At 41.6% G+C, this 19,736-nt stretch overlaps 1 protein-coding gene, 2 long non-coding RNA genes and 1 pseudogene across 5 annotated transcripts in view; 1 reads left to right on the top strand and 3 right to left on the bottom strand.

Moving 5' to 3' along the window:
• HEATR3 (HEAT repeat containing 3) overlaps positions 1 to 16,323 on the top strand; it is a 41,922-nt gene extending 25,599 nt beyond the window's left edge. Inside the window, exons 12-16 of one of the 3 annotated variants that reach the window (XM_032157302.2) lie at positions 4,472 to 4,560; positions 9,965 to 10,108; positions 12,009 to 12,185; positions 13,287 to 13,453; positions 14,703 to 14,832. In XM_032157302.2, coding sequence (XP_032013193.1) covers positions 4,472 to 4,560; positions 9,965 to 10,108; positions 12,009 to 12,185; positions 13,287 to 13,424 — 548 coding nt within the window. In that variant the 3' untranslated portion in view covers positions 13,425 to 13,453; positions 14,703 to 14,832. Of the gene's footprint in view, positions 1 to 4,471; positions 4,561 to 9,964; positions 10,109 to 12,008; positions 12,186 to 13,286; positions 13,454 to 14,702 lie in introns of all 3 variants that reach the window. The other 2 variants (XM_032157304.2, XM_032157303.2) reach the window with 2 other exon arrangements.
• LOC131383838 (uncharacterized) lies at positions 2,117 to 9,968 on the bottom strand. The gene is made up of 3 exons (XR_009214201.1): positions 9,835 to 9,968; positions 6,689 to 6,819; positions 2,117 to 2,603 (listed from the first exon to the last, which is right to left on the bottom strand). It is a non-coding gene; the product is annotated as an uncharacterized LOC131383838 (long non-coding RNA).
• On the bottom strand, positions 3,685 to 3,782 carry LOC116472140 (small nucleolar RNA U3; annotated as a pseudogene).
• LOC131383837 (uncharacterized) overlaps positions 11,034 to 19,736 on the bottom strand; it is a 48,933-nt gene continuing 40,230 nt past the window's right edge. Inside the window, exons 2-3 of the long non-coding RNA XR_009214200.1 lie at positions 16,307 to 16,415; positions 11,034 to 11,731 (exon numbers count right to left, since the gene is read on the bottom strand). This is a non-coding gene — a long non-coding RNA (uncharacterized LOC131383837). The remainder of the gene's footprint in view (positions 11,732 to 16,306; positions 16,416 to 19,736) is intronic.

The raw sequence follows: 19,736 nt of genomic DNA on the forward strand, positions 1-19,736 counted from the left end.
GGGAGTGGTGGTTCACACCTGTAATCCCAGCACTTTGGGAGGCCAAGGCGGGCAGATCACCTGAGGTCAGGAGTTCAAGACCAGCCTAGCAAACATGGTGAAACCCCGTATCTACTAAAAATATAAAAATTAGCTGGGCGTGGTGGTGCACGCCTGTAATCCCAGCTACTTGGGAGGCTGAGGCAGGAGAATCACTTGAACACGGGAGGCGGAGGTTGCAGTGAGCCCAGATCTCACCACTGCACTCCAGCCTGAGCAACAGAGGGAGAATCCATCTAAAAAAAATAAATAAATAAAAATTTAAAATCAGTCTGAAAAATTCACCTGAGTATAATTACTTGTGGGTTGATTATGTACCTACATTTAGACATGCTACAAATTCTTAAATATTGTTCAAAGTAGGCTGGGCGTGGTGGCTCACGCCTGTAATCCCAGCACTTTGGGGGGCTGAGCCGGGCAGATCATGAGGTCAGGAGATCGAGACCCTGGCTAACACGGTGAAACCCTGTCTCTACTAAAAATGCAAAAAAAAAATTAGCCAACCGTGGTGGCGGGTGCCTGTAGTCCCAGCTGCTTGGGAGGCTGAGGCAGGAGAATGGCGTGAACCCGGGAGGTGGAGCTTGCAGTGAGCCGAGATCGCACCACTGCACTCCAGCCTGGGCAACAGAGCAAGACTCTGTCTCAAAAAAATAAAATAAAATATTGTTCAAAGTTGTTGAGAGTAAAGACATTTTGAATCACCTCTGTGTGTAATTCATAAATTTATAAATTCATAATTTTATAGGGCTATAGCTAGAGCTTTAATCAAATATACATTTCACAGTCAATATGGTAACTTTTTAAAGTTTAATAGCAACGAATTGCCTGGACAGCAATTCCAGCACTTTGGGAGGCTGGAATCCCAGCACTTTGGGAGGCTGAGGCGGGTGGATTGCTTGAGCTCAAGACTGAGACCAGCCTGTACATATGATGAGACCCCATCTCTACAAATACAAGAAAAATTAGCTGGACGTGGTGGCACGTGCATGTGGTCCCGCTACTCGGGAGGCTGAGGCAGGAGGATTTCTTGAGCCCAGGAGGTCCAGGCTATTAACAACTTCACACTGATTTTTGAGTGCCTGTTAGGTACCACGTTTTATGAGACAGGCCTTGTTACTTCATCGTCCTGCTGAGGAAGCTGAGATTTAGGAACCTTAGCTGAGAGGTTAAGGAACCTCTTCCAGGTCATTCTTTTTTTTTCTTTTCTTTTTTTTTTTTTTTTTTTTCTGAGACAGAGTCTCGCTCTGTCACCCAGGCTGGAGTGCAGTGGCGCGATCTCAGCTCACTGCAAGCTCTGCCTCCCGGGTTCATGCCATTCTCCTCCCTCAGCCTCCTGAGTAGCTGGGACTACAGGCACCCGCCACCACGGCTGGCTAATTTTTTTTTGCATTTTTAGTAGAGACGGGGTTTCACTGTGTTAGCCAGGGATGGTCTTGATCTCCTGACCTCATGATCTGCCCACCTCGGCCTCCCAAAGTGCTGGGATTACAGGCGTGAGCCACCGCGCCTGGCCCAAGGTCATTCATTCTTTTAGCTTGTATTTATTGAATGCTTTATGTCGTACACTGTTCTAGATGCTAGGGATGCAGGTGTGAACAAGATAGGCCAGGTCACTATGTTCGTGGAGTTTGCATTCTAGTATAAATAAATGTTTTATGTGATATTAGCTATGAAGAAAAAAATAAAAGCAGAATGATATGAGGCATTACACTAGGCCAGTTAGTGTGGAAAGGCCTCTGTGAGGAGGTAACATTTGAGCCAAGACTAAAATGAAGGCAGGAGGAGTCACATAATTATGTCAAAGGCAGCTCTCTATCCCAGGGCTGAGTGTGTAAAGCTCTCCTATTATTCTGTGATCATTACAGGAAATCCCCTATTTTGGTACATAATATATATCTGAAAATGAAAGAGCCAAAAAATACAGTCAGCCGGGATTAGAATTTGAACAGAAGCTGCCTCTCTTCCACCCGGGTAACCTAAAAGTGGGGGATCGGAATGGTATCAAGTCCCAGGCACTGTGGGGCAGGAAGTGAGCGTATCTATTGCTACATAACAAATTATTCCAAAACTCTGTGACTTAACATCAACAATCATTTATTATTTGTCAAAGTTTCCTTTGGTCAAGAATTTAGACAGGGCACAGTGGAGATGGCTTTTTCCTATTCCACAATGTCTAGGCCAGTGGTTCTCAACCATGGCCACTTATCCCTTCCCACCTCCCACCTGGGGACATTTGGCAACGTCTGGAGGTATTTTTGGTTTTACAACTTGGAAATTGCAACTGGTATCTAGAGGGTTGAGGCCAGGAATGTTCCTTCACATGCTACAGTGCCCAGGAGACCCTTGCGCACACACAAAATGAAGAATTCTCTGGTCCAAAATGTCAGTAGTGCAGAGGCTGAGAAATACTAGTGTAGGGCCTCTGCTGGAAAACTCGCAGAGTGTGTGCTGGAATCATCCGAAGTCATGTTCACTCACGTGTCTGGCAGTTGGTGCAGGGGTTGTCAGGAAGAATACCCGCGGTGACCTCTTCATGTGATGCGGGCTTCCTCATAACAGGATGGCTGGGTTCCCAGGGCAGAAGTCGAGAGAAAAAAGAGCATGCACACATGTGTCAGGGCTGGAATTCATACTGCCTTTTGTGACCTAGCCCGTCACTTCATATTCTGTTGGTTGAAGAAGTCACCAAGTCCCACCCTGATTTAAGGAAAGGAGAAGTAGATTTCACATCTTTATGGGAAGTGGCAAGGTTCTTGAAGATCACACAGGACTTGAAATATTGCTGTGGCCATTTTTTTTTTTTTTTTTTTTTTTTTTTTATTTTTATTATACTTTAGGGTTTTAGGGTACATGTGCAGAATGTGCAGGCTTGTTACATATGTATCCATGTGCCATGTTGATTTCCTGCACCCATTAACTCGTCATTTAGCATTAGGTGTATCTCCTAATGCTGTCCCTCCCCCCTCCCCCCACCCCACAACAGTCCCCGGAGTGTGATGTTCCCCTTCCTGTGTCCATGAGTTCTCATTGTTCAATTCCCACCTATGAGTGAGAACATGCGGTGTTTGGTTTTTTGTCCTTGCGATAGTTTACTGAGAATGATGTTTTCCAGTTTCATCCATGTCCCTACAAAGGACACGAACTCATCATTTTTTATGGCTGCATAGTATTCCATGGTGTATATGTGCCACATTTTCTTAATCCAGTCTATCGTTGTTGGACATTTGGGTTGGTTCCAACTCTTTGCTATTGTGAATAGTGCTGCAATAAACATACGTGTGCATGTGTCTTTATAGCAGCATGATTTATAGTCCTTTGGGTATATACCCAGTAATGGGATGGCTGGGTCAAATGGTATTTCTAGTTCTAGATCCCTGAGGAATCGCCACACTGACTTCCACAATGGTTGAACTAGTTTACAGTCCCACCAACAGTGTAAAAGTGTTCCTATTTCTCCACATCCTCTCCAGCACCTATTGTTTCCTGCTTTTTTAATGATGGCCATTCTAACTGGTGTGAGATGGTATCTCACTGTGGTTTTGATTTGCATTTCTCTGATGGCCAGTGATGATGAGCATTTCTTCATGTGTTTTTTGGCTGCATAAATGTCTTCTTTTGAGAAGTGTCTGTTCATGTCCTCTGCCCACTTTTTGATGGGGTTGTTTGTTTTTCCGGTGCTCTACACGTTCAGAGAAACTTCTCTAGTAACAAACTATAGAAATGATCCCTGAAAGTATAGTCTTGCTGTGGCCATTTTTAGAAAATACAGTCTACCACACCAAGCAAATCTCTTCCCATCAAAGGGGTTAAGGAGCCAACTCCCCTGGGTGACCCTCACTGTCCCTTGCACGTGCCTGTGCCGGCATAATGTCTTACTGCTGGTGTTCTGTTTGTCCTGTGTGGGAAGAAGGGACAATAAGAAAAGTGTGTGAATAAGGAGTAGGAGTGGGAAGGGGATGTTGGGTCAGTTAAAGTGATGGTGCCGTCAAGTCCTGGCTCTGCACAAGCAACAGTGTGTGGCTAAGCAGTGGGCTTGGGTTGGCAAGGAAGCATTCTGACTCCACCAAAGGTAGGTCTACCCAGCACCCTGATGGAGATCTATGAATGACAGAATTCAGTCTGCGAAAGCTAGCTCAGATTTGTTATGTGCTAAAGTGTGAGTCAAATGAAAACCCAGTGTCTGGAAGTCAAGGACTGTCTGTAGAACACCTCCAGTGATTATTTTAACCACGATCATCTTTCAGACTTAGGTATAGAGTGTACAGGGGGCTGTTAACTAAGTATTTTGGCTTAAATATCGAGGGGTTTTGTTTGTTTGTTTTATTAAGAATAGCATTTATTAACATTTAGCATGCTTTGCTTCATTTGTTGCTTCTACAAAATAGCCTATCTTGGAGAAATGCAAATTTTATATTTCATTTTTGTGTTTTAGATTTTGCTAAACATGTTGACTTTCTAGAAGCCATAAGTAGTGCTTTGAGGGCCCTTTTGCAAACAATGGCCTCCAAGAACATTTCCCAGGTAAGAGTTTTAAAATGTTTTGTATGAAACTTGTAAAGATTCTGTATTATGGAGGCAAAATTCATTACTTCACTATTTTTAAAAATACATATTTCTGTTACAAGAATAATACTTGATCTTTGTAAAAAAGAAAACGAAAGTGATTAAGATAAAAAGTAATATCTTTCTGCTCCCTACCATCAGCAACACACACAGGTGCTTTTAATTTAATTTTTAAAATTTCTTAATATATAGGCTTACTAGCAAAACAAGTGCTTTTTAATCAATACAACTGAATTGATAGATATGTTGCAAATAATTTCTCTATCATTGGTCCTTTTTTTAAATCTTTTTTTTTTTTTTTTTGAGACAGAGTCTTACTCTGTTGCCCAGGCTGTAGTATAATGACATGATCTCAGCTCACTGCAACGTCTGCCTCCTGGGTTCCAGTGATTCTTGTGCCTCAGCCACCCAAGTAGATGGGATTACAGGCATGCGTCACCACATAATTTTTGTATTTTTAGTAGAGACGGGGTTTTGCCGTGTGGCCAGGCTGGTCTTAAATGCCTGACCTCAAGTGATCCACCCACCTTGGCCTCGTAAAGTGCTGAGATGACAGGCGTGAACCACTGTACCCAGTTTTTTTTTTTTTTTTTTTTAAACATTTCATTACAGACTTTGCAAGCATGCCCTCCTGACCCTTCACAGCAATCCATGTGAACTTCATCTCCCATAGGTGCCTTACCACTTTTGTTACTTTTTACTAAGGAGGTTTTCAAACATTCCTAAAAGCAGAGATAATTCTGTTGCTTTGTTTTTTGAGACGGGGTCTTACTGTGTTGCCCAGGCTAGTCTCCTGGATTCAGTCCTCCCACCTCAGCCTCCCAAGTAGCTGGGATTACAGGTGTGCGCTACCAGGTCCAAAGCAGAGATAACCCTATGAGCCTGCATGCACCATCGCCAATCCTCAGCAGGTTATTAGCGTCCTGTCATTCTTGTGACATGGTTTCATTCATCTCACTGGGTCCTTATTTTTGTTTCGTGGAGTATTTTAAAGCAAATCATATTTGACCCATCAATATTTTATTATGTAGTTCAGTATGCATATCTGACAGAAAATTAAATTTTTAAAAATCTTAACCCCAGTACCATTACCCCAAGGCTCCAAATTAATGGATATTTCTTATTATCCTTTGGTTTGCACTCTGAGTTCAATTTTCCCAGTTGCAGTCTGAGTTCAGTTTTCCCAGATTGCCTTAAAAATGTATTTTAACATGGCTGGGTGCGGTGGCTCACACCTGTAATCCCAGCATGTTGGGAGGCTGAGGCGGGCAGATCACCTGAGGTCAGGAAGTCGAGACCAGCCTGGCCAACATGGTGAAACCCTGTCTCTACTAAAAATACAAAAGTTAGCTGGGCATGGTGGTGCACTCCTATAATCCCAGCTACTTGGGAGGCTGTGGCAGGAGAATCACTTGAACCTGGGAGGTGAAAGTTGCAGTGAGCCAAGATCATGCCACTGCACTCCAGCCTGGGCAATAGAGCGAGACTCCGTCTCAAAAAAAAAAAAAAAAAAAAACCAGAAAAAGAAAAAAAAGTCTTTTAACAATTGGCTTGTTCAAATCAGGATCTAAGCAAGGTTCACGTGTTGCTTTTGGTTGATATTTTGGTCTCTTCTTATCTCTTAAAAAAAGTTTTACTGAGATTTGATTCACATACCATGCAGTTTATCTATTTAAAGTATACAATTCAGGCTGGCTGCAGTGGCTCACGCCTGTAATCCCAGCACTTTGGGAGGCCAAGGCGGGTGGACCACGTAAGGTCAGGAGTTCAAGACCATCCTGGCCAACATGGCGAAACCCCATCTCTACAAAAAATACAAAAATCAGCCGGGCATGGTGGCAGGCGCCTGTAATCCCAGCTACTTGGAAGGCTGAGGCAGGGAGACTTGCTTGAACCGGGAGGTGGAGGTTGCAGTGAGCTGAGATTGCACCACTGCACTCCAGCCTGGGCGACAGAGGGAGACTCTGTCTCAAAAATAAATAAATAACTAAAGTGTACAATTCAGTGGTTTTAGTGTATTCTCACATTCTTAAATCTCTTAATCTATAACATTTCCCTCACTCCCCACCTTTCCCCACACACTTACCCATTGAAGAAACTCTCATTTTGTTCCGTAGCGTTTTCCGCACTGACAGATTTGGCCAACTCATCATGATGGCATCGTTCAGCATTCCTCTGTCCCCCATGTTTCCTGTGAGCCGGGAGCTAGGTCTAGAGCTTTAATTAGATCCAGGTCCAGATTTTTTTTTTGTATTTATAATAAGTAATCTAGACAGGTCCAGATTTTTTGGCAAGAATAATTTATAGTGCTGTATGTATTTCCTATATTTATATCACAAATCAAATGATATCATAAAATAGTGATGCTGAGATTAATTAGTGGGTTCACATAATGGTTTTATAACCAGTGATTGTGGTTGCCTGGCGCCATTATGTCATTAGTGGGTTGCAGAATAGATATCCTAATTTTGTCTTTTTTTTTTTTTATGTTTATTAGCTATGATTCCTTTTTTCTCTCTTTTTTTTTTCCCAGAATAGATATCCTAGCAATCTCTATAAGTGATCAGTGATTTTTTTTTCTTTTTAGTATCATTTTGAACTCAGGGTTTTTTATATATTTGTATTTCATTCCATTACAGTCATGCTTTTTGCTGCCAAATTCATCCCGTCTTTGGATAGTAGGAGTCCCTTCAAATTGGCTCCTGTGTCTCTTTGACAAGAATTTTAGGTTTTTGATCACTTTTGCCTCCAGGTATAGGATGTCCCAGGTTCAATTTGTAATTTTCTTGCTTAAAACCTGGAATCTGGCCACACACAGTAGCTCATGCCTGTAATCCCAACACTTTAGGAGGCCGAGGTGGGCGGATCACATGAGGTCAGGAGTTTGAGACCGGCCTGACCCACATGGCGAAACTCCGTCTCTACTGAAAATTCAAAAATTAGCTGAGCATGGTGGCACGTGCCTGTAATCCCAGCTACTTGGGAGGCTGAGGCAGGAGAATCGCTTGAAGCCAGGAGGCGGAGGTTGCAGTGAGCCGAGATTGCGCTGCACTCCAGCCTGGGTGACAAGAGTGTGACAAGAGTGAAACTCCGTCTCAAAACAACAAAAAAAAAAAACAAAAAAAAACTCTGAAATTAGTTACTTCTCCAAGAAGCTCTGATTTCTTTAGTGGGGAAAGTGAATTGTGGAGTTTTTATTGCTACCATGTTGCCATTGTTTCTAGGTCTTTTTAGTGGAAATAGCTAGGAAATAGGCATTTTTTTAGGAGACAAAAATAATGTTTATCCTGATAATTTCCAGTTTAAAAAATGGTACAATGTTTTTACTTGATTTTTGATTTTATATTTGTATCTTTTTGTATCCCCCAAAAAGGTATATTGTACCCAAAAATATACATCAGTGACATTAAAATTCTTATTTGCAGCTTGTCTGATGGTAGTGGGTTATCAGAACTTATTGACATTAGTGTCACTGAAGTTGGTATACAACCCCCTATGCTAAGTTTGACTGGCTTTAAAAATAATGAAAAATAGGTCGGGCACGGTGGCTCACGCCTGTAATCCCAGCACTTTGGGAGGCCGAGGCGGGCGGATCACAAGGTCAGGAGATCGAGACCATCCTGGCTAACACAGTGAAACCCCGTCTCTACTAAAAAATACAAAAAGTTAGCCGGGCGTGGTGGCGGGCGCCTGTAGTCCTGGCTACTCAGGAGGCTGAGGCAGAAGAATGGCGTGAACCTGGGAGGCGGAGCTTGCAGTGAGCCAAGATCACGCCACTGCAATCCAGCCTGGGTGACAGAGCGATAACTCCATTTCAAAAATAATAATAATAATAAATAATTTAAAAAATTAAAATTAGAGAAAAGAAAAAGATTTTTCAAAAATTTTATTATTTGCTTTCTCCTACAGAATGTACTTTGTAGTAGTGACATTAAAAGACATTAAAATTATTTGCTCTACAGTGATATTAAAATTGTTTGCTATAGTAACATTAAAATTGTAGTGACATTAAAACTATTATTTGCTTTATCCTACAGAATGTACTTAATAGTATCAAAATAACAATGCTCTTGTTATTGCTAACAATAACACTATTTCTTTTTGCTTCTTTATATAATTTTTTTCTTAATGCTTTTAAAATTTTTTTATACTTTATTTTTATTTTTTAATTTTTTAATAGACATGAGGTCTTGCTATGTTGCCCAGCCTGGTCTTAAACTCCTGGCCTCGAGTGATCCTCTTGCCTCAGCTTTCCAAAGCTAAGAATTTTTTTGAAGAGCATAATCTGACCCTCAGTTTCTAAGAAGTAGGAATGGTAATGGGATGCATAGCCTGCCCTGTGGCTGTTGGATGAACCAGAAAACCTTATACTCTAGGGCCTACAGGAGTATAAAGTATTTTTATTGATTTCCCCTGGTATGTAAGCAGCAGCTTATGGGATCAGTGTGATGGTTAAGGAAAATTACTCAAAGCCCATGTTCAGGGCCAGGTGCAGTGGCTCATGCTAATAATCCTAACACTTTGGGAGCCTGAGGCGGGAGGATTGCTTGAGCCCAAGAGTTCGAGAACAGCCTGGGCAACTTTGTGAGACTTCATGTCTACAAAAAATAAAAATAAATTAGTCTAGTGTAGGGGCACACATGAGTGATAAGTAGTGAAGCTAGGATTTGAACCCAGGGTGTCTGGCTCCAGATTCCAAGCCTTTCATCACCACACTGTGCTGCTGCTTATAGGAGATAGTCTCACTCTTGCCCAGGCTGGAGTTCAGTGGCACAATCTCAGCTCACTGCAACCTCTGTCTCCCAGGTTCAAGCGTTTCTTGTGCCTCAGCCTCCTGAGTAGCTGAGATTACAGGCGTGAGCCACCACGCCCAGCCTTAAACTGAAAATTATCCACTACATGGTAGAAGCACCATATAATGTAATGGTTTTTACAGTCTTTAATTATGATAATACAAACATCTCAAAGTAAGTTCTTACCTTATATAGACTCAGCCAATTTTTTTAAAACTACACAATCCTATTTATACTTTCAAAGCCTTTTTCTTACCATTAATATTAAAAAGGAATTGGACTCTCTTTAGTCTGTGTACTTCTGGAATGAAAGTCTTCATCAAATTAAATGGAGCCCCTTTGATAATAGATAACAATGCCAACATAAGCAGGGTTCACCTTAGTTCAGAATTACCAGCTCTGTCTGGGAGAACTGGAATATATATTAATAGTAACTTACCTGCCAGGAGATTATGTCACTCTTAAAATCCTGTAACCTATAGAGGAGATTCCTGTCAGTCTGGTTTTTGCATGCTGATAGAATTAATTGAGTTTAACATTATAAATACCGTCCTCTTCTCTTTCAACAGTGCATGACTCCTGATCAGCTGATGACATTATGCAAAGCAGGCATTCATAGTAGTAATGTCGGGGTTAGAGTGAATGTCGTCAGCATTTTAGGAATCACTGGCAGCGTCCTTGCCAAAGAAGATGGTACACTTGAAACTCTTAAGGTAAAACAATTTGCTTCTGACCTAACATGTTAAATAATTAGAAATGGGAGAAGAAGAACTGCTGGTGTAGGATTTCTTAAAACTTATGTGGACTTGAAGAGAAGAAGTCATATCAAGTTGCTTTATTGAGTTATATTATTAGAATATACCCTTTGGCTTGATCTAACTATGTGTATTAATTAGGTAAGTATTTGAAAAGTTGAGCCACATTTTATAATTTAACGTTATTCCAGAGGTACTTTTTTAAATAAATAAATCTGTCTTTAGTGAAAGGGCAAATTCAGAATTTTTAAAGATGCCTTCTGCCTTTGCTGTTGCATCCAATGTATGCATGTTACATTCTCCTGCTGATGAATGAACAATCCACACCATTTTCCTTGCACACCAGGCAACATGCATTCTGAAAAATACCACACAGTTAATTCTAATACCACTCCATAAATTTTAAGCAGCAACCCTGGTAGTGCCAATATACTAGCAATTCCCTCAGCATATTTGCTCTTAGCACTTAGCACAGTTGTTCACAAACTGCACTGTTAGGAGTACAGCGTCACTAGTAATTAAAAGGACAGTCATAGTAAAATTACACTTTGGTGTGCTAATAATTGCTGAAGTATGAGACTAATGGATAATAAACTCATTATTATAAAGTACCTCTTAACCTGCTAAGAACTTTACAATGATGACTGATGTTTTTAAGAATCTATTTTTGAAAAATGATACTTGCAAAGCTTTTTTTTTTTTTTTCTTTTTCTTTTTCTTTTTTTTTTTTTTCTGAGATGGAGTCTCAGTCACCCAGGCTGGAGTGCAGTAGTTCAGTAGTGCGATCTCGGCTCACTGCAACCTCCGCCTCTGGGTTCAAGCAATTCTTCTGCCTCAGCCTCCTGAGTAGCTGGGATTAGAGGTGCCCACTACCACACCTGGCTTATTTTTGTATTTTTAATAGAGATGGGGTTTCACCATGTTGGCCAAACTGGGCTTGAACTCCTGGGCTCAAGTGATCTGCCTACTTCAGCATCCCAGAGTGCTGGGATTACAGGCATGAGCCACTGCACCCGGCAACAGTTATTTCTTAGTGTGTTTCATTCCCAGTCCATATTCATAATTTTACAGTTGCCTCAAAATTATCTGTTTACAGAGAGCTTGTTTACACTGCTGAAGTCCACATATTATGTTTCCTGTGGGGTCTTCTCTTTCTCTCTTAATCTTGAACAGTTCCTCCCCAGCACCACGTGGTTATTCTCAGCTCCTGGATCAGTTGTCCTATATAGTGTCCAACCTTCTGGATTTGTCTGATTGCTACCTTGTGGTGTTAAATTTGTTCTTTTATCCTTGTATTTCCTGCAAACTGACAGTTAGATCTACAGACTAGATTCGATTCAGATCAGTCCTATTTTAACGCTTTTTAGAGATGAGGTTTTGCTCCGTTGCTGAGGCTGGTCTTGAACTGCTGGGCTCAAGTGACCCTCCTGCCTTAGCCTCACAAAGTTCTGAACTTACAGGTGTGAGCCACTTGCGACTGGCCCTAAAGTGTTTTTCTTATGCTTTTAAAAGCAGATTTTTTGTTGTTGTTGTTGTTGTTACAGATAAGATTTCTATGCATCTTGACATCATGAAGAAAGCCTTTTTGAGAGAGGTAGAGGGGAAAATTTAGTGATTTCCAAAATCATACATCATTTATGGATTTTAATTCACTTTATGAACATAAACTATAATATGTTTAATTTATCTTGCTTATGCTTGGTATGTTTATAAGTATTTAAGTCTAATCTCTTAAAGTTTTAATTTTTCCCTGGCATTTGTATATAAAATAGTATGCATGAGTTATTGCCACATTCAAAGTTGATACTTGTTTTGGAGACTGGTGTTAGTCATACTAAATGTGTTTTGCTGTTTCCAGGACATTGGGTGCTTTCTGCTTGAAGTTACCACCAAAGATCCTTCCCTTGTGGTAGCAGGAGAAGCTTTGGATGCCCTCTTTGATGTTTTTGCAGATGGTAAAGAAGCCGAAAGAGCCTCGATTCAAATTAAATTATTATCTGCTCTGAAAGAATTCCAGCCAGTCTTTAAAATGAAGGTTTGTAGCCATTTAACTTATAAATACATAAGTCTGAACATTCTGTGGGGACAAGGGTGTGTGTAGTTACCGCTGTGCAACTCAGAAGCATGTGCATGACGAATCCCCATATGTAGCACAGCATCCCCAGTACTTTGTAAAATGTTTATTGACTGAGTCATAGCTCAACAGTGTGACTATTGAATCACTGAAACTGAAGCTAAAATGGTATCTGACAAGTTCTTCTTTTTTTAACAGTTTAGTAATTTTGACGGTGCTTCATATATGTCAGTATTATACTCTGTATTTTACAAAGCACTTTCATACACATTTTGCATTTATTTAATTTTACTTTTTTTTGTTTTTTTTTTGAGACAGAATCTCACTCTGTCGCCCATGCTGGAGTGCAGTGGCGCGATCTTGGCTCACTGCAACCTCCCCTTCTCTGGTTCAAGTGATTCTTGTGCCTCAGCCTCCCAAGTAGCTGGGATTACAGGTGTCCACCACATCACCCAAATAATTTTTGTATTTTTAGTAGAAATGGGGATTTGCCTTGTCATCCAGGCTGATCTCGGACTCCCAACCTCAGGTGATCCGCCCACCTTGGCCTCCCAAAGTGCTGGGATTACAGGTGTGAGCCACCGTGCCCAGCCATATTGTTCTTAAAGGTTACAGTCCTTTAAATTTCTGGGTAAAGAGCTTGCAAGATAAGAAAAAAATATCCCCTATTTCCCTGCAGCTTCAAGGAAAGCAGATATATTAATAGTTAGAGTCATCAAACTCTACAGAAGCAGGTGCTTAAAAGAGGTTAAACAGTGAACTGGGAAAATAACCCCTGACTTCTGAAAGGTCTTTGTTCTGATTGATTTTCCTACTCAGTATGTATTGCTGTGGTAATAACATTTGTTTTTCTTTTATCAAAGGTATAAAGCTCTAATAAGATTTCTTACTAGCCAGAGGCTAGCCTGTAGTTACTTATGTGAAACTCTTTGTTTTGCTAAATGAAGCCACAATTTGTATTAAAGGCTATTCAGTGTATATTTAGCTACAAAATGCATTTATGTGCAATCAAGAACTTCTCTTGAGCAGTGTTTCTCAAAAATGCCCTCCTTGTATCAGCAGCATCAGCCCTTGCCTGGTAACTTGTTCAAAATGCAGGTCCTCGGCCCCACCTCCAGACCTACTGAGTCACAGACTCTGTGGATGGGCCCACCAGTCTATTTTTCAACAAGCCTTCCAGATGATACTGTTGCACACTAAAACGTGAGAGCCACTGCTCTAGACTAGAGGTGAGATCAAACTCAGATTCCATACAATTGATCTAAAAAACCACAGGCCAGGCGCAGTGGCTCACACCTGTAATCCCAGCACTTTCAGAGCCCCAGGTGGGAGGATCACGTGAGTCCAGGATTTCAAGACCACCCTGGGAAACATAGCAAGAACTTGTCTCTACAAAAAAATTTTTTAAGTTAGCCGTTAAGTGGTGGCTCATGCCTGTCATCCCAGCTACTCAGGAAGCTGAGCGGGAGGATCACTTGAGCGCAGGAGTTGGAGACTACAGTGAGCTCAGTGGATTGCAGCACTGCACTCCAGCCTAGGTGGCGAAGCAAGACCCATCTCTATTAAAAACAAAAAACAAGCCAACAAACAAAACCAGCGCTGGGCATGGTGGCTCACACCAGTAATCCCAGCACTATGGAAGGCCAAGGTGGTAGGATCACTTGAGTCCAGGAGTTCAAGACCAGCCTGGGCAATACAGTGAGACCCTACCTCTACTAAAAATTTTAAAAAATTACTCCAGCATGGTAGTGCGCCGCTTGTAGTCCTAGCTACTGTGGTGGCAGAGGCAGGAGGATCACTTGCGTCTGGGAGGTCGAGGCTGCAGTGACCCATGACCGCAGCATGGCTCTCTGGCCTGGGTGACAGAGAGAGACCCTGTTCCAAAAACAAAAAAACCACAACACTACAGACTAACCTCGGGCTAACAAAGGAATTTTGTTTTTAAGGTGGGGGGGGGGTGCGTCTCACTGTGTTGCCCAGGCTAGTCTCGAACTCCTGGACTCAAGCAAACCACCTGCCTCGGCCTCCCAAACTGCTGGGATTACAGGCATGAGTCTGCACCCAGCCTAACAAAGGAATTTCATTAAGGCTTTATACCTTTGAGAGAAGAAAAACAATTAAGTATTGTTACCATAGCAATGCATACTAACTAGGAAAATCAGTCTGAACAGCAGACCTTTCAGAGGTTAGGGGTTGTTTTCCCAATTCATGGTTTACATAATTCCTTTCTATAGTTTATATAACTCTTACCACCTGCCGTTCAGTCACCTTTGTAACTATCATTTTTAATAATGCACATTCTCAGTTTATTCTTTACTTACCGAGTTCCATTTACTTTGGAAGTAAAAACGTTTTTTCCAAATTCTTACAGCTGTCTGCTTCAGCAAATGGTTAAATACACCCTAAATTAAATACTTTATTTAAATGAATTAATAATATCCACCAAGTCACATATGATTTTTTGTTTTTTGTTTGCAGATACGTAAAGAAGGGAGAGGTAACTATAGCACAGATCAGCTGTGTGTTCTTGACAATGTGAAAATGAATTTGAGAAGATTTATTGCTTATCAAGAAACTGTTGAGAAAAGACTGACTCCTTAAACAATCCAAAAAAGAAACCAGTTCTTCCCCCAAAGTATTCAATGCTTAGAATACTAAAAAGTTTTCTTTGAATGTATATGTTTCTGAAAGTCATTTTTTAATGCTTACATTCTGTACATTCTGTAAAAACTTCAAAACCAGGCCAGGCACGGTGGCTCACGTCTGTAATCCCAGCACCTTGGGAGACCGAGGCAGGTGGATCACTTGAGGTCAGGAGTTTGAGACCAGCCTGGCCAACATGGTGAAACTGCATGCATGAGCATGGTGGCACATGCCTGTAATCCCAGCTACTTGGGAGGCTGAGGGAGGAGAATTGGCTGAACCTGGGAGGCAGAGGTTGCAGTGAGCTGAGATCGCGCTACTGCACTCCAGCCTGGGCGACAGAGGGAGACCCTGTCTCCAAAAAAAAAAAAAAAAAAAAACAAAACTTCAAAACCTGTCAGAAACTCTGTTGTTGGTTTTTTTGTGTGTTTTTTGTTTGTTTTGTTTTGGTTTTTTTGTTTGTTTTTGAGATGGAGTCTCACTGCTGCCCAGGCTGTATTAACAGTGCTGCGATCTTGGCTTACTGCAACCTCTGCCATTCCAGATTCAAGCGATTCTCCTGCCTCAGCCTCCCGAGTAGCTGGGATTACAGGCACCTACCACCATACCTGGTTTTTGTTTTTTGGGTTTTGTTTTTTTTTTTTCAGTAGAGACGGGGTTTCACCATGTTGGCCAGGCTGGTCTCGAATTCCTGACCTCAAGTGATCCACCCGCCCTGGCCTCCCAAAGTGCTGGGATTATAGGCATGAGCCACCGTGCCTGGCCAGAAACTCTTTTTTAAGTGTTGAGATCTGTGTGGCATTTCTAGTGCTCTCTAAATTATGTCTCCGGCATATATTAATCACTGGAAACTCAAAGAGTGGAAGAGTGGAAGTGCAAAGGAATCTCAGGTAGCTCTTAACTAATTCGCCAGCAGTGAAGAAACTTCAAACAATCATGTCTTCCTTGAATTTTGCAAAAAAAGACAATCCAAAGCATTGCTTGGATGGTCTTTTAAGGCATTTTATATCAGCTGAACCTTAAACTGAAATATGAAGACAAGCTTTATAAACTAGTTTTTTGATATGAAGTATATCAATTATGTTTGCCTTTTGTGAGGAAGTAAATGAGTTGAATTTGTATTTCACTTACTAGATTATACTAATGAGCTAATGGGGTCATTGCCATCCACCCTACTCATGACTTTGATGAGTTATTGCTGTAACATCACTTCTTGATTTAATTTGATATGGAATCAGAATTGGGAGAAGGTATTTTTTAAATAAACAACTTTTTAATGGAAAGTTTTGTGTCTTACAAAATCTTTTTTAAGATACCAAATAAAGGATTATTAGTAGAAAATGAGATGATACTATTCCTGGATATTTGTTTGCTAATGGATATTGCTTGGAATATATGTGAGACATTTAAAAAATGACAGCACGACTTTGCAGCATTACCTCTCAATGTCTTCGAAGTACTAGGTGACAGCTGGGGCTCGAGGGAGTTTCCCTGTGCATCATTGTCTTGGTTGGGCCTCTGAACCGGCTTCATTGTCCATCCGTTCGCCTGATGAGAAGGGAAATTTGAAAATTTCTGTACAGTTGATCTCAGTTGCCCTGATAAAAGGCCCAATCCCCAGTACAAGACTTAATTTTAATTCACTGCTTCTGTAGCAGCACAAAATGAGCTAGTAGTGTTAGATTTCATCTGCACTGTGATGTATTTTATAGTTTTTACCTATATGATATAGACTGTTGGGAAACCAAGATTGTTTCCCAGCCCTAAGAGTTCCTAGCCCATGGCACCACGTAAAATAACCCAAATTGTGTATATGGTGGGAAAACGGAAATGGTATACCACATACAACACCTCGCTTTATTATGGTCCTTGCTCATTAATTTTAAGGTATATGTGTATGTTTAGTGATCATTTCAGCTAAATGATTGGCCCAAGCATGTCTCCTTGGAGAACGATTCTTCCGAAAAAGGAAGTATTAGAGTTCTCTCTGCCTCAGTTACTTATAAAATATAATTATTTTCAAGGAGAAGAAAGTTCCTCATTCTGTTTATTCTTCCCCACAGTTTCTGACCTATAAACAATATCCAGGATATTTAGCACAGGACCTAGTATATAGTCGACTCTTGTTAAATATTTGTTGAGTAAATAAATGCTGGTGATTTTCTCGTTTTATGTGTGATTTTCTGTTTTACTAAGCAAGCTCTAAAGCAGCTGTTGAATGCAGAATCAAACACAGTAGAAGATGAGATGACACTGAAGATGTGCCATCCTAAAAATCTCTTAGATTCTGAGGCATGGATAATTGGGTCTGGATTTCTCCCATTCAACTTTACCACTCTAACAACACAAAAGAAGGGAAAACAACTCATAAATACAGCATACAGTTTTAACTATTTACATAATAGCTCGATAGAGCATGCAAGTATTATTCATGGCACAGGATAATGGAGAGCTTTTTCTGTATGACCACAGGGGAAAAAAGTCTGCTTTAAAATATACTTATTTGAAAATCACCCAGAATAGCCCGTTAGAAATACACACTGGAGGCCAAGTATTTTGGGAGGTGGAGGTGGGCAGATCACTTAAGGTGAGGAATTTGAGACCAGCCTGGCCAACATAGGGAAATCCCATCTCTAAAAAAATACAAAAACTAGCTGGGTGTGGTAGCATGCACCTGTAATCCCAGCTACTTGGGAGGCTGAGGCAGGAGAATCACTCGATCCTGGGAGGCAGAAGTTGCAGTGCACCAAGATTCTGCCACTGCACTCCAGCCTGGGCAACAGAGCAAGACTCCACCTCAAAAAAAAAAAAATTCGCTGGGTGTGGTGGCCCATGCCTGTAATCCCAGCTACTCAGGAGGCTGAGGCAGGAGAATCACTTGAACCCAGGAGGTGAAGGTTGCAGTGAGCCAAGATTGCACCAGTACACTTTAGCCTGGGCAACAGAGTGAGCTCTGTTAAAAAAAAAAAAAGAAAAAAAAGAAATATACACTGTTCAGGCATAGTGGCTCACGCCTGTAATCCCAGCACTTTGGGAGGCCAAGACAGGTGAATCACTTCAGCTCTGGAGTTTGAGACCAGCCTGGGCAACATAGGGAAACTTTGTCTCTGCTAAACATAAAAAAAATTAGCCAAGCGTGGTGGCACACACCTGTAGTCTCAGCTACTTGGAAGGCTGAGGCAGGAGGATGGCTTGAGCCTAGGAGATTGAGGCTGTAGTGAATCATGATTCCATCCTAAGCAACAGTGCAAAACCTTTCTTAAAAAAAAAAAAAAAAAAGGTTGGGGGCCAGGCACAGTAGCTCACACTTGTAATCCCAGCACTTTAGAAGGCCAAGATGGGCAGATCACTAGAGCCCAGGAGTTCGAGACCAGCCTGGCCAACATGGCAAAACCCTGTCTCTACTAAAAATACAAAAATTAGCCGGGTGTGGTGGCATGCCCCTGTAGTCCCAGCTACTGGGAAGCTGAGGCAGGACAATCGCTTGAACATGGGAGGCGGAGGTTAGAGTGAACTCAGATCACACCACTGCACTCCAGTCTGGGCAGCAAGAGCGAGACTCTGTCTCAAAAAAAAAAAAAAAAAAAGGGAGCTGGCCGGGCGCGATGGCTCACACCTGTAATCCCAGCACTTTGGGAGGCCGAGGCGGGTGGATCATGAGGTCAGGAGATCAAGACCATCCTGGCTAACACAGTGAAACCCTGTCTCTACTAAAAAATACAAAAAAAAAAAAAAAAAATTAGCTGGGTGTGGTGGTGGGCGCCTGTAGTCCCAGCTACTTGGGAGGCTGAGGCAGGAGAATGGCATGAACCTGGGGGGCAGAGCTTGCAGTAAGCCGAGACTGTGCCACTGCACTCCAGCCTGGGCTACAGAGCGAGACTCCGTCTCAAAAAAAAAAAAAAAAAAAGGTGGGGAGCTGACCTGGGTGTGTTTGGCTGTGCATATGCGTCATGCGACCTGATTTTAAATTTACTGTGTATAAAGCTGAAGCAATCAAATCAGTATGGTTTTAGCATAAGTAAAGACATACAGATCAATGGAACAAAATTGAGTCCAGAAATAGACCCATAATTATATGATCAATTGATTTTCCACTAGGGTGCCAAGTTAACTCGATGGAGAAACAATAGTCTTTTCAGTAAATGGTGCTAGAATAACGGGTATCTATATGGAAAAAGACATACTCAAGAGTCAAAGTTTAATAAAATTATTATTTGTTTTTTACTAATTCATCAAGTACAGTCTTGGGTGCAGCTTGCTTTGTTTTTCCTATAAGTGCATGACTGGGGAGAATGCAGTGATAATTAGTACAGTTTGGTGCCCATGCCCTGATTCATACTAGACACCAACAGTTTCATCCCATCACTTTAGTGTCCACAGCCCCAATGTGCCACCACAGCAAAAAAAAGGCAAGTCACATTTAGTATTGTGAAAACAGTATTGACCTCATGAGCCCCCCGAAAAGGATCTGTGGAACACACTTTGAGAACTACTGGTCTAGAAAGAGCTAGAAAGAGAAAATGAGGAGGATTGAGACGAAGTTGTGAAGAAATCTAGTAAGTGCTGGCCTGGTTGGAGAATGAACCTGAAAAGAAACACAGGAGTCCCCTGAGATGTAGAAGAAACCAGAAGGCTGAGTGCAGTGGCTCACACCAGTAGCCCTAGCACTTTGGGAGGCCTAGGTAGGAGGATCACTTAAAGCCAGGAATTTGAGACCAGCCTGGGCAACAAAGCAAGACCCCGCCTCTACATTTTATACATTTTATTGATTGATTGATTGAGACAGAGTTTCTCTCTTGTTCCCCAGGCTGGAGTGCAACGGCATGATCTCGGCTCACTGCAACCTCCACCTCCCAGGTTCAAGCGATT

This window comes from Hylobates moloch, unplaced genomic scaffold (assembly GCF_009828535.3).
Source record: "Hylobates moloch isolate HMO894 unplaced genomic scaffold, HMol_V3 SCAFFOLD_6, whole genome shotgun sequence".
NCBI lineage: Eukaryota > Metazoa > Chordata > Mammalia > Primates > Hylobatidae > Hylobates > Hylobates moloch.